Source organism: Martes martes (assembly GCF_963455335.1).
Source record: "Martes martes genome assembly, chromosome: 4".
Classification (NCBI taxonomy): domain Eukaryota; kingdom Metazoa; phylum Chordata; class Mammalia; order Carnivora; family Mustelidae; genus Martes; species Martes martes.
Window position 1 is genome coordinate 94,904,107 of NC_137891.1, and position 12,787 is coordinate 94,916,893.

Consider the following 12,787-nt stretch of genomic DNA (forward strand, 5'->3'; position numbering starts at 1 on the left):
CGTCAACGGCCACTGCTCCAAACGCTCCCAGCGAGCCAAGCAGAGGCAGTGTGGACCCCACACCGCCGAGCCAGAGGTCGGGAGCGGAGGCGGGGACGATCCCGGCCGGCGCCCTAAGTTCCCGCCTCCCTCAGGAGGACGCCGTGCGTACGTGCGCGCACCGTGCCCGCCCTCCCTCAGCCGCGCGACGCGAGGGCGGGGGCGCCGCGTGCGCGCGCGCTCCCGTTCGTTCGCTCGCCTGCTCGCTCTCGGCTGCCGCTCTCGCTGCGGCTGCGGCTGGGGCTGGGGGCGGCGGCGGCGGCGGCGGCGGCGCGGGCGGCTGGCGGCGCGGGGCGGTCCGGCGGGTTCAAAGAGGAAAACATGGCGGAAAACAAAGGCGGCGGCGAGGCTGAGAGCGGTGGCGGGGGCAGCGGTAGCGCGCCGGTAACTGCCGGGGCCGCCGGGCCCGCGGCGCAGGAGGCGGAGCCGCCTCTCGCCGCGGTGCTGGTAGAGGAGGAGGAGGAGGAAGGCGGCAGGGCGGGAGCGGAGAGCGGCGCGGCCGGGCCCGACGACGGGGGGGTGTCCGCGGCCTCCTCCGGCTCGGCCCCGGCTGCCTCAGCCCCTGCGGCCTCAGTGGGCCCTGGAGTTCCCGGGGGCGCGGTATCGACGCCGGCCCCAGCTCCAGCCTCGGCTCCCGCTCCGGGTCCGTCGGCGGGGCCGCCTCCTGGACCGCCAGCCTCGCTCCTGGACACCTGCGCCGTGTGTCAGCAGAGCTTGCAGAGCCGGCGTGAGGCGGAGCCCAAGCTGCTGCCTTGCCTTCACTCCTTCTGCCTGCGCTGCCTGCCGGAGCCGGAGCGCCAGCTCAGCGTGTCCATCCCGGGGGGCAGCAACGGCGACATCCAGCAAGGTGAGCCGGAGGCCCTGCCCGAGGTCTGGGCCGAAGGAGATTTTCGGGGCCGAGGACGATCTGGGGACGGAGGTGCTCGGGCCCGGTGCTGCTTGGAACGGCGCGATTCCGAGGGGTATAAGAGATGAAAGACACGGCCTCGGGACAGTTTCCAGAGAAGGTGGACCGCCGGAGATAAGGGGAGGGTGAAGGGAGGGGTGCCGGCGGCGAGAGGCTGGGGGAGGGGACACCGGCTGCAAGGGAGGTTTGGGGTGTGCGGGTACTGGCCGGGAAGGCGTGGACTACGGCCGAGCTCAGGTTCTGGAGCTGGTGGACTCGGACCGAGGGAGGAGAGAGGGTCTGGGAAACCGCTGTGGAGGAGTGTTGTGGGAGAAAAGGCCTGTAGCGCGAGAGGTGTTGAGCAGGGAGTCGGTAAGCGGTAAGGGCTGTGAGGACGAATTGCTTTGGAGGGAAGGACTTGACCTGTTCGAGTCTAGGGGAGAGAAGGACTAGGAACTAAACAGAGGAGGGTAAAGGGTATTGGAGGGTTTGGGGCTGAGAGAAGCTGTCTGGTGGAAAGTAATTTTAGGGTGACATTGGGACGGAGGAACTCCGGACGCGAAAATAGCTTTGAAGGGCCTGCATGCTTAGGGGGAAATATCCTAAGGTTCAGGGGTGAAGGAGAAATGAACTTTGAAGGGAATTGGGATTCAGAGAAGCTGGGTTTCATTGTACATTGAGTCCCTCGTGTTCCAGACAGTGTGCTAGGATTGAGTAAAATACTGAGTGAAGAGCTCATTCATAATCATATAGGTGAAACACATACCCAGCGTGCGGCATTGGCGGTGGGTACATGGTACAGTGGTTGTGACAAATCAAGAGAAGGTCAGGGGAATTTCATTGAAAAGGAAACCCTTGAGAAGGTTTCTTGAAGGGTGAGTTGCTCACTGGATTGGGGAGTTTTCAGGGCACAGGGTACTTTACACATCCTTGGATCTAAAGGTTAACTAGTCATTACCAAACACATTGATGTTCCTATAGTGAAACGTACAAATATCCCACTAATGGGGTAGACATAAATAACTTGCCACAATTCAGGGTGGGTTTTGTTGTAAATTTATGAAAAACTTCAAAATTTCAAAACTCTTGAAATTTGCTGCTGGAGGTAAGGGGTGGCTGACCTGTGCTAAAGGGTTTGGGATTCATCCTGTAAAGTATATCTTGTACAGTGTAGACTAAAAGGAATCCCTGAAGGGCTTTTTTTTTTTTAAATTAAATAGATTTTATTTATTTGACAGAGAGAGAGAGAGCAGGAACACAAGCAGGGGGAGTGGGAGAGGGAGAAGCAGGCTTCCTGGGAGCTGTGAGCTCGATATGGGAATGTGGGGCTCGATCCCAGGACCTCGGTCATGACCTGAGCCAAAGGCAGATACTTAACAACTGAGCCATCCAGGCACCCCCCTGAAGGGCTTTTTAATCAAGAGGATAAAAGGATCACATTTGTGATCCAAAGAGATCACTTGGGGGCATATTGAAGGGTAAGGGGAGGCAGGGCTGGAGGAGGGGAATCTTGACAGTAATATAAAGAAATGAGCATTTGGAATTAATAAATGACTGGTAAGAGGTTTTAAAGAAGGAAGTATTTTGCTGTGGGGAAAAGGTATGGACTTTGTGAGATGCATTTGAGTTTGGATGTCTGCTTTGTTATGTCCCACTTGTGATTTGGACAGATTAATTTTTCTTAGCCTTAGTTTTTTCAATTGTGAAATAAGGACAAAATTACCCACCTCATGGGGTTACTGATGGAATGAAGTGTGTAAAGTGACTAGTACATGGTAGTTATTAATGAAAAGGCAGCTAATTAATTAGTAGTAGTAACTAATTCTTTGCGGCCATGGGAATGTGGATAGGGGGTGTCAAGATTGGTGTGGGGCAGACAGATGTGTCTAGGCTGAGTTCCAAGTTTCTTGTTTGATGGGTGGCAGTGCTATTAATGTAAATAAACGAATTCAGGAACAGAAGCAGGTGTGTGTGTGTGTGTGTGTGTGTGTGTGTGTGTGGTGGAAAGAGGATATAATGATTTCAGTTATGGATGTTTTGGGTTTGAAGTATTATTGAGACATACAGGTAAGAGTGTTAGGTTAAGAATAAGGATTTGGTTGATGTTGAACATACTAAGTGATAATGGGTGTATAGAGGGTGCATAATGGGTGTATGTCTAACTGCTTATGGCCTCATGAGTATAGTCGGACGTGTGGGATTCAGTGTTCTTGTGGGACCCTGGATTAGGTGAGAGATTTAGAGAGGACACTAGATGAAAATTGTGTTTGACTGATGTGTCTGAGGGACTTGAGGTTATGAAATTGACTCCTTGGTATTTATGCAGGAGAGAGAGAGAGAGAAATAGTCTGAATTCGCTCTTCATTCTCCATTCTTTGTTTTTGCACTAGGAGCAGTAAGTAGAAGGGACTAAATACTGTCATTTTAAGGTAAAGTTGCTTTCCAGTCAGTACCTAAAACAAATTAAAATTAAGTCTGGAAGTCACCATAGTTTTAGATAGGGAGTCTAGAAAATAATTTGTTAGTATTAACTCCTGTATGTATCCTTTGCTTTGCTCTTTAAAAAAAAGTAAGCATGCTGTTCTAGAAGAGTACTGTGTTTGGGGTCAAGGGACATAGTTCTTCCAGTTGTTTTCTGTAAAGGAGGTTTATGTTTCTGCGCCTCGGTTTCTCTCTATAATGTAGCTAATAGTCCTTTACTTATATCTCACTAAGTCAAATGAAATAATAAATGGGAAAGTACTTTTATAAACTGGGAGATGCTTTGCAAATGTAAGGTATTATGGAACACTGGTTCCTTCTCTGGTCTAGGGAGTCATAACTGGTAACTGAAGTCAACATGTTAAGTGATTTTGAAACAATGACAAGTGCATTACCCTTCCTACTAACTGGCCTTTTTTCTGTTCCTCTAACACACCAAAGTTACTTACACTTTTTAGCTGTTCTTCTAGATCATTGGTTCTCCCAAGTGTGGTTTCTGGACCAGCAGCATCACCATCATCTGCGATCTTGTTAGGAATGCAAATTCTTGGGCCCCACTTCAGACCTTCTGACCAGCCGTCTGGTTTAACAAGTCCTCCAGGTGATTTTGATGTACACTAAGTTTAAGTACCACTTTTCTTTAGTGAAGGGTTCCTCACTTTAAATGTTGCCTCCTTAGAAAGGCCTCTGACTTTCCTTTTTTAAAAAAAAAAATTTTAAGGCTTTATTTTTAGAGTAGTTTTAGGCTTAGCAAAATTAGAGGAAGCTATAGGGATTTCCCATTTATCCGCACACATGCACAGCCTCCCCCAATATGAATATCTCCCACCAGAATAGTACATTTGTCACAGTTGATGGACCTACATTGACCTATCATAATCAGCCAAAGTCCATAGTTTACATTAGTGCTCACTCTTAGCGTTTGTACATTCTGTGGGTTTGGACAAATGTATAATGACATGTATCCATCATTATAATATACAGAGTATTTTCATCACCCTGAAAATCCAGTGCCTGGCTATTTTTAAAGTAGTCCCCCAGGTCACTCTATTACTTACTATCTTTTTTTCCTTATAGCACAGCTAAAATTTAAAATGTTTTTATTTACTCGTTTATCTGTTTCCTACTAGAATATTGTAGAGCAAATATTCAGTATCTTTTGAATGAATAAGAATCACCTGGAGAACTTTTTAAAATGCCATTTTGGGAGTTTCAGAAACTCAGTTGATTTGGGCATGATACTAGGAATCTCATTCTTTTTTTTTAAGATTTTACTTATTCATTTATTTTAGAGACTGCCCATGAGAGCAAGGGGAGGAGCAGAGGGAGAGGGAGAGAGAGAATTTCAAGCAGACTGCATGCAGCATCTGATGCCCGGTGCAGGGCTTGATCTCACGACCTTGAGATCATGACCTGAGCTGAAATCAAGAGTCAGATGCTTAACAGACTGAGCCACCTAGGTATCCCGAGGAATCTCATTTTTTAACACGTATCTCATGCGACTCTGATTCTGGTACCAACTATACTTTGAGAAACATGGATTTAGATTTTTTTTTTTTAAGATTTTATTTCTTTGAGAGAGAGAATGAGAGAGCGAGCACGGGAAGGGGAGGGTCAGGGAGAAGCAGACTCCCTGCTGAGCAGAGAGCCTGATGCAGGACTCGACTCCAGGACTCCAGGATCATGACCTGAGCAGAAGGTAGTCGCTTAACCAACTGAGTCACCCAGGCGTCCCTGGATTTAGATATTTTGACAAGAAAGGCTGATCTATTTACTGCTGAAGTATTTGGAAAATCAGAATAGATAAATCAGTTAATACTTGTTGAATCTCAACAGTAAGCTTTTAAAAATGCTTTGTGACTTTTAAAAAATTCTGTTTTAGGTTGAGCTCAAATAGCTGTCAGTAGTGGGTGTGTATAGATCTGTAATGTATAGTGTGTGTATAGATCTTGTAATAAAAATACAAATTTGTATTGATGTATCTAAACAAACTCTCAAATGAACTTTTGAAAGGAATGAGACCTTCATAGTAGGACACATCAAGACAGCATGGTTTTATGCATAAAGAACTGGAGAGATGGGCGCCTGGGTGGCTCAGTGGGTTGAAGCCTCTGCCTTCGGCTCAGGTCATGATTCCAGGGTCCTGGGATCGAGCCCCGCATCGGGCTCTCTGCTCAGCGGGGAGCCTGCTTCCCCCTCTCTCTGTCTGCCTCTCTGCCTACTTGTGATCTCTCTGTCAAATAAATAAATAGGGGCGCCTGGGTGGCTCAGTGGGTTAAAGCGTCTGCCTTCGGCTCAGGTCATGATCCTAGCGTCCTGGGATCGAGCCCCTCATCGGGCTCTCTGCTCAGCGGGGAGCCTACTTCCTCCTCTCTCTCTGCCTGCCTCTCTGCCTACTTGTGCTCTCTGTTAAATAAATAAATAAATAAATAAAAATAAATAAATAAAAGATCTTTAAAAAAAAAAAAGCTAGAGAGAGTAACTTGCATTGTGTTCTGCTGTTAATTGGCTCTGTAACCTTGGGTAAAGCACTCTACAGCCTCTTCATGTCCTCTGCAGTATGAACAGTTTGAGTTCCTATCCTGTAAAATTCTATGATTGTATTGTCTTTTATGCCAACTTTTTGTATGTACATCACTTTAATACTCTTATTTGTGGTAAATGATGGAAGAATCAGCATGGAAAAATTCTATTTCTGAATCTTCAGTTTGTTGTGAAAAGTCTGAGATGGCAACCTTAAATGGGATAAATGGTAAGGGATACCTCCGGGTGTAGTATGAAGAACACCTTCTCAGAATAGTTCTGTGTTTTATCACGGAGCATGGTGAGCCACTCTGGGGAGTTGTCTATTTGAGCCCTTGAAAATTCTTGCCCCAGGAGTGTGTATGTACTATATGGCAGTTTGGTAGTTCTGTGGCTTATCTGTTTGGGATTTTTTTAGGTCCTACTTTCTCTGATGACCTATTTACATAAACAGGCTTGAGTTGTTTTTTTTTTTTTTTAAAGATTATTTATTTATTTATTTATCTGACAGACAGAGATCACAATTAGGCAGAGCAGCAGGCAGAGAGAGAGGAAAGAAATCAGGTTCCCCGCTGAGCAGAGAGCCCGATGTGGGGCTCGATCCCAGGACCCCGGGATCACGACCTGAGCCGAAGGCAAAGGCTTCAACCCACTGAGCCACCCAGGCGCCCCAGGCTTGAGTTTTTGAATGATAATATAGTCACCAGCAAGCATCCATTAAAGATGTGTTAAAACTGGGGCACCTGGGTGGCTCAGTGGGTTAAGCTTCTGCCTTCAGCTCAGGTCATGATCTCAGGGTCCTGGGATGGAGCGCCGCATCAGGCTCTCTGCTCAGTGGGGAGCCTACTTTCCCCTCTCTCTTTCTGGGCCTGCTGCTCTAACTACTTGTGATCTCTTTCTCTCTCTGTCAAATAAATAAATAAAATCTTTTAAAAAAAAAAAAAGGATGTGTTAAAACTGAAATACTTTAGTGGTTGGTTAAGTGGTCTGTGGTTGGTTAAGTGCACACAATTTAAGAGAGTACCTGAATTCATTTTTGAGCTTCACCTTTTACTATTTGAATGTCTATGAATAAGTTAATTAACATCTGTAAGTTGAGAGTACTTTTTACACCTACAGCATAGTGTTATTGTGAGGATTCAGTGAGTTAATAATTGTAAAGTGCTTCATATAGTGCCTGGCACATGGTAGGACCCCCAAAACTATTATTTCTGTTGTTTTCCAGTTGTCTTTATGACTACCTGTATTCAGTAAGCAGAAAGAGGAGGAAGGAAGGTAAATTGTTGGTATTTTTCTAGGGTTTTCTGACATCTAGTAATATATAGCACACCTGACAAAGTCATTTGCATGCGTTCCAATCTCGCCAGCTACTTAAAATTTATAGTGTGAAAACTTGTGAACTAATGTAAGACCTGTCTTTATGAGGTCTACTATCTGTACATCAAAAATTTTAGAAGAATCTAACTGGTTTTTATTTCCTTATCTATATTCTTAGCAGACACTAAATGAGAATACCTTAAAGTGATTCTCAAAGTTGGTCCTTAGAATCTTGAGGGAATTACTCTGATATGCCTTGAGACATGGGCAAAGTTAAAACCGTTCTCATAATAATACTTATTCATTATTTGCCTTATTCACTGTTTTGATGTTTATATTAGTGATGCAAAAGCAGTGATGTGTAAAACTGCTGGCATCTTACCAGGGATTAAGATAGTGCCTCCAAACCATAGTAAAAGTCATTGTATCTTTACCACCATACACTTAGAGTAAAAACAAACAAAACAACAAAAAATGCGCTAGTTTCATTTGTCTTTGATGAAGCATTAGGACATTTCATTGAATCTTGATTTTTAATAATTCTGTGTGATGGAATGGGAAATGTGCATAAAATGCTTTTGCTGCAGACTGAAGTATAAAAAAGAAAGTACTTGTACAGTTGTTTGAATTCCAAGCTGAATTAGCTTCTTTATTTTCATGGAAAATAACTTTTACTTGAAACAGTGATTGATGAGCTATGGTTTTCAGACATGTGTGTTTGGCGGCCATTTTCTCAAAAATGACTGAATCGAGCCTGTCAGTTCAAGGAAAATAACTGATATATGTTGCCAGTGATAAAAAAATTGAGCTTTTAAATGAAAATTAGAATTTTGAAAAAAACTTGTATGTGCAACTAAGTTTGATAGCTTCTCAGTATTTAAAGCTTTTTCTGATGAGATTGGTAGTGTAGGAAAGTATCAGTTTTTTAAAAAGATTTTATTTATTTATTTGACAGAGAGAAAGAGCACAAGCAAGGGGAGCAGGAGAGGGAGAAGCAGGCTATCTGCCGAGCAGTGACACTCCTCCCCGGCCCCCCAGGACCCTGTGATCATGACCTGAACCAAAGGCAGGTGCTTGACCGACTGAGCCACCCAGGCACCCTCAGATATTTTTTTTTTTTTTTTTTGATAATGTGCAATGAAATGTCAACATTTGGAAGCTCTACACAGTGAACCAGTATTTTCCATATGACTAGTTGACCAGTGCAGTGCATTGTGTTACAAAATCATGCATAGGAAAGAGATTCAAAGTATAAAACATGAAGAAGACCAGTAGATTTTAATGTAAGGGAGTAAAGTTAATAATTTCTCCTGACATTTAAGAAATAAATACACTTTAGGGTAGCTTGGGGGGGTTCAGTCAGTTAAGGATCCAACTCTTGATTTTGGCTCAGGTCATAATCTCAGGGTTGTGAGATTGAGCCCCACGTCTGGCTCTGAGCTATGTGTGGAGCCTGCTTAAGATTATTTTTCCCTGGGGCACCTGGGTGACTCAGTTGGATAAGCAGCTGCCTTTGGCTCAGGTCATGATCCCAGGGTCCTGGGATCAAGGCCGGCTTGGGCTCCTTGCTCATTGGGGAGCCTGTTTCTCCTTCTCCCTCTGCTGCTCTGCCTGCTTGTGCTCTCTTGCTCTCTCTCTCAAATAAATAAATAAAATCCTTAAAAAAAAAAGAAAAGATTTTTCCCCTCTGCTCCTCCCCACCCTTCTGCTCATACACACAAAAACTCTGAAAAAGAAAAGAAAAAAATACATACTTTATATATATACACACACACACACTTTATATATACATATATATGCACATTACATACACATATACATATATTTACATACACACAAACATTTTAAAAATTTTAAGTAGTCTCTATGCTCAGCATGGGTTCAAACTCATGATGCTGAGATTAAGAATCGCATGCTCTGGGCGCCTTTTTGGCTCAGTTGGTTAAGTGTCTCTGCTTTTGGCTCAGTTCATGGCCCTAGGATCAAGTCCTGCATCAGGCTTCCTGTTCCATGGGGGCCTGCTTCTCTCTGTCCCTCTGCCTGCTGCTCTTCCTACCTGCGCACAAGTGTGCGCACAAGTGTGCGCGCTAGCGCGTGCGTGCGCTCTCTCTCTCTCTGTCAAATAAATAAAATCTTAAAAAAAAAAAAATCACATGCTCTGCCAACTGAGCCAGCCAGGTGCCCCACTCTTTAAATTTTGTATTATAATCAAAGAATATCCACATTGTTGTTTGAAAGGCCATTAAAATAGTCTTCCCTTTTTAAAATGCATAGCTTTTCTCTTCATATTCTTCAATAAAACAGTCTGTCACAACAGATTAAATGCAAAAGCATATATTCAGCGATCTGAATGTATTAATTAAACCGGACATTAAAGTGATTTAAAAAAATGTAAAAACAATGCCACCCTTAACCAAAACCTTTTTGTTTTGGAAAATATAGTTATTTCTCATAAAATTGTTGTTTAAACATGCAGTGGTTTTATTTTTACATGAACTAACAGACCCTTTAATTTTAATAAAATGAAATGTTATCAACTATTACAATATTAATATTCTAAAATTCTCAGTTTTTATTTCTAATATTGTACACATTGATGGATAAACCCATCTAAACAAAAGCTCTGTGAGATCCTCAGTAATTTAGTAGCATAAAACAGATCCTGAGACCGAAGAAGGACAATAAGAAAATGATAATGTAGTTGTTGGGAAGAATGTCAGATCATAGGCTAGTGGAGGGTGGCAAATTCTTATGTTCATACTGAATTACTGAAGTTGACATTTTTTAAAGAGCTCACTATAAGTCTGCTGGTTTTATATTATTTTATTTTTTCATATTTATGATGGGTTGACTGAGATCTATCACTTTACTTTCCCGAGGCCAGATTGGGTTCATGGTGTTCGATATGTTACCTGTGACTGTGTTGTGGCCAGAAACTGAACCTCTCTGCCTAGCCAGCTTCTGGAATGGACATTAGTCCCAAATGGAAGTGGGGGAAAAAGAAAACCATGGATTGAATGAACATTAGATGTATCATTCTTAGGAAAATGTTTGAAGCCTATGCCTTAGGGATAGGTAAATAGCAGGAATTATATGGGACTAATGAATAATACTTCTTGAATGCTTATTATATGCAATTTATGTTGCACTTTTCGTGAATTATTTGTCTTTATGCCTTCTGTTTTTCTTTAGCTTGCTCACATTTAAAAAAATTTTGATTTACAAGGATTTTGAAAAGTTCTGTATACTGATCCTTTGTTGATTATGTAAATTGAAGATTTATTCTAAGCCTCCTATGGCTTGGTGTGGTAGCCAGCCTCCAAGATGGCCCCAGTGTTCCTCTCTCCTGGTATCACATTCTAGAGTCTCCACTATAGTGACTCGGAACTGGTCTGGGTGACCAAGAGAATATAGTAGAATTAAACAGTGACTTCTGAAGCTAGATTATTAAAGGCACATAGCCTTTTCCTCACTCTTTGGTTCCCTTGTTCTAGATGAAAACAGTTGACACTGTGGCAATCCTGTAAAGATGCCCATGTGGATAGGAACTGAGGCCTTCTGCCAACATCCAGCACCAATTTGCTAGTCATGTGAATGAGCTACTTTGAAAGTGGATTCTCTAGCATGGTCAGGTTTTCAGATGACTGCAGTTTTGGCTTACATTATCACTGCGGCCTTGTTAGAGGCCCTGAGCCAGAGCTGCGTGCCAAGTCACTCCCAAAGTCCTGACTCAAAGAAACTGTGAGATGATGTATTGTTTTAAGCCACTAAGTTTGAGGGTAATTTGTTATGCGGCAATAGATAACTAATACACTTGACTTTTTTCCCTCTATTTTTTCCCTTCTACTGTAGCTTTATAATGAGCAATAAGCTTTGTTATTCATTTAGGTAATTTCACTGTCTTCCACGTATACCTTGTTCATCTTCAAGATCTTCACTGATGTTGACTTTTTGCTCTCACACATTTAAAAAAAAAGTATTTTTAGAGAGACATACACACACAGAGCAAGCAGAAAGGAACAAAGGAGGAGGGAGAGGGAGTAAGAATCTGAAGCGGACTCTGTGCTGAGGGCAGAGCCCAATGTGGGGTTGGATGTCCCATGGCTTGACCTGAGCTGAAGGCAAGAGTGGGATGCTTAACCAACTGAGCCACCCAAGTGCCCTGCTTTTACACATTTTAGAATCATGTGGTTCTTATTCTTGAGGTATTATTTTACTACTGCTTGGTTCTTCTTACTCTTTTTTTTTTTTTTTTAAGATTTTATTTATTTACTTGAGAGAGAGTGAGAGAAAGAGCATGAGAGGGGAGAGGGTCAGAGGGAGAAGCAGACTCCCCACTGAGCAGGGAGCCTGATGTGGGACTTGATCCCAGGACTCCAGCATCATGACCTGAGTGGAAGGCATTTGCTTAACCAACTGAGCTACCCAGGCGCCCTGATTCTTCTTACTCTTGATCATAGTAGGTGGTGTCTACCAGTGTTTTATAGTTTGGGACTGTGAGCATGTTTACCAGGGCTATTTTGTTTATGAAACTTGCCAGACCTGGTTTGTGGAAACCAGTCTCCGAAGAGTATTTTGCCTTTGCTTCTGTGAGGTGCCACCAATGCAAAATCACAAGTTAGTTTTTAGTTTGACATTTCTTAGAACTGCCAGATGTTGATTTAGGGTGTACTTCACTTTATAGGCTTACCTGTATTTGGAAATTCTCAGGAGAAAATTTTCCTTCCTTTGAACCCAGGCAGTGACAGACAATTTAATTTCTAGGTTATTGATCAGATTTATTTATTTATTTATTTATTTATTTTATTTATTTGACAGACAGAGATCACAAGTAGGCAGAGAGGCAGACAGAGAGAGGAAAGGAAGCAGGCCCTCTGCCGGGCAGAGAGCCCGATGCGGGGCTCGATTCCAGGACCCTGGGATCATGACCTGAGTCGAAGGCAGAGGCTTTAACCCACTGAGCCACCCGGGTGCCCCCAGATTTATTTTATTTTAAAAATATTTGTTAATTTGAGAGAGAGAGTGATTGAGAAAGCACACAGGAACAGGGGCAGAGGGAGAAGCAGACTCCCTGAGAGTTTAAGGTGGGGCTCTGGGATCATGACCTGAACTGAAGGCAGACTCCCTACCTACTGAGCCACCAAGATGCTCCAAGATTTATTTATTTTTTTAATTTTTACTATTATTATTTGCTTATGCACCTTTCCAACTAAGGGTATAATTATTCAAGACTAAGTGTCTTGGTTTTAATTACCGTATACATACCCTAGCCTCTCATGTTTTCCTCCTTTGTTTGTTCCCTGTTTCTTCATCCTAAGAAAGATAGTTGAGAATAAAATTTTTGAGCCTTTGCTTTTTTTTTTTTTAAGAGATTTTATTTTTAGGGGTGCCTGGGTGGCTCAGTGGGTTAAAGCCTCTGCCTTCGGCTCAGGTCATGATCCCAGGGTCCGGGGATCGAGCCCCGCATTGGGCTCTCTGCTCAGTGGTGAGCCAGCTTCCCCTCCTCTCTCTGCCTGCCTTTCTGCCTGCCTGTGATCTCTG

The 12,787-nt window shown here is 43.4% G+C and overlaps 1 protein-coding gene across 2 annotated transcripts in view; it reads left to right on the forward strand.

The window, feature by feature from the left end:
* Positions 1-360: 360 nt before the first annotated feature.
* TRIM33 (tripartite motif containing 33) overlaps positions 361-12,787 on the forward strand; it is a gene marked incomplete at its 5' end in the record, with an annotated part of 116,754 nt that continues 104,327 nt past the window's right edge. For both annotated transcript variants that reach the window (XM_080800817.1, XM_080800818.1), the window contains one exon: positions 361-886. In XM_080800817.1, coding sequence (XP_080656943.1) covers positions 361-886 — 526 coding nt within the window. The remainder of the gene's footprint in view (positions 887-12,787) is intronic.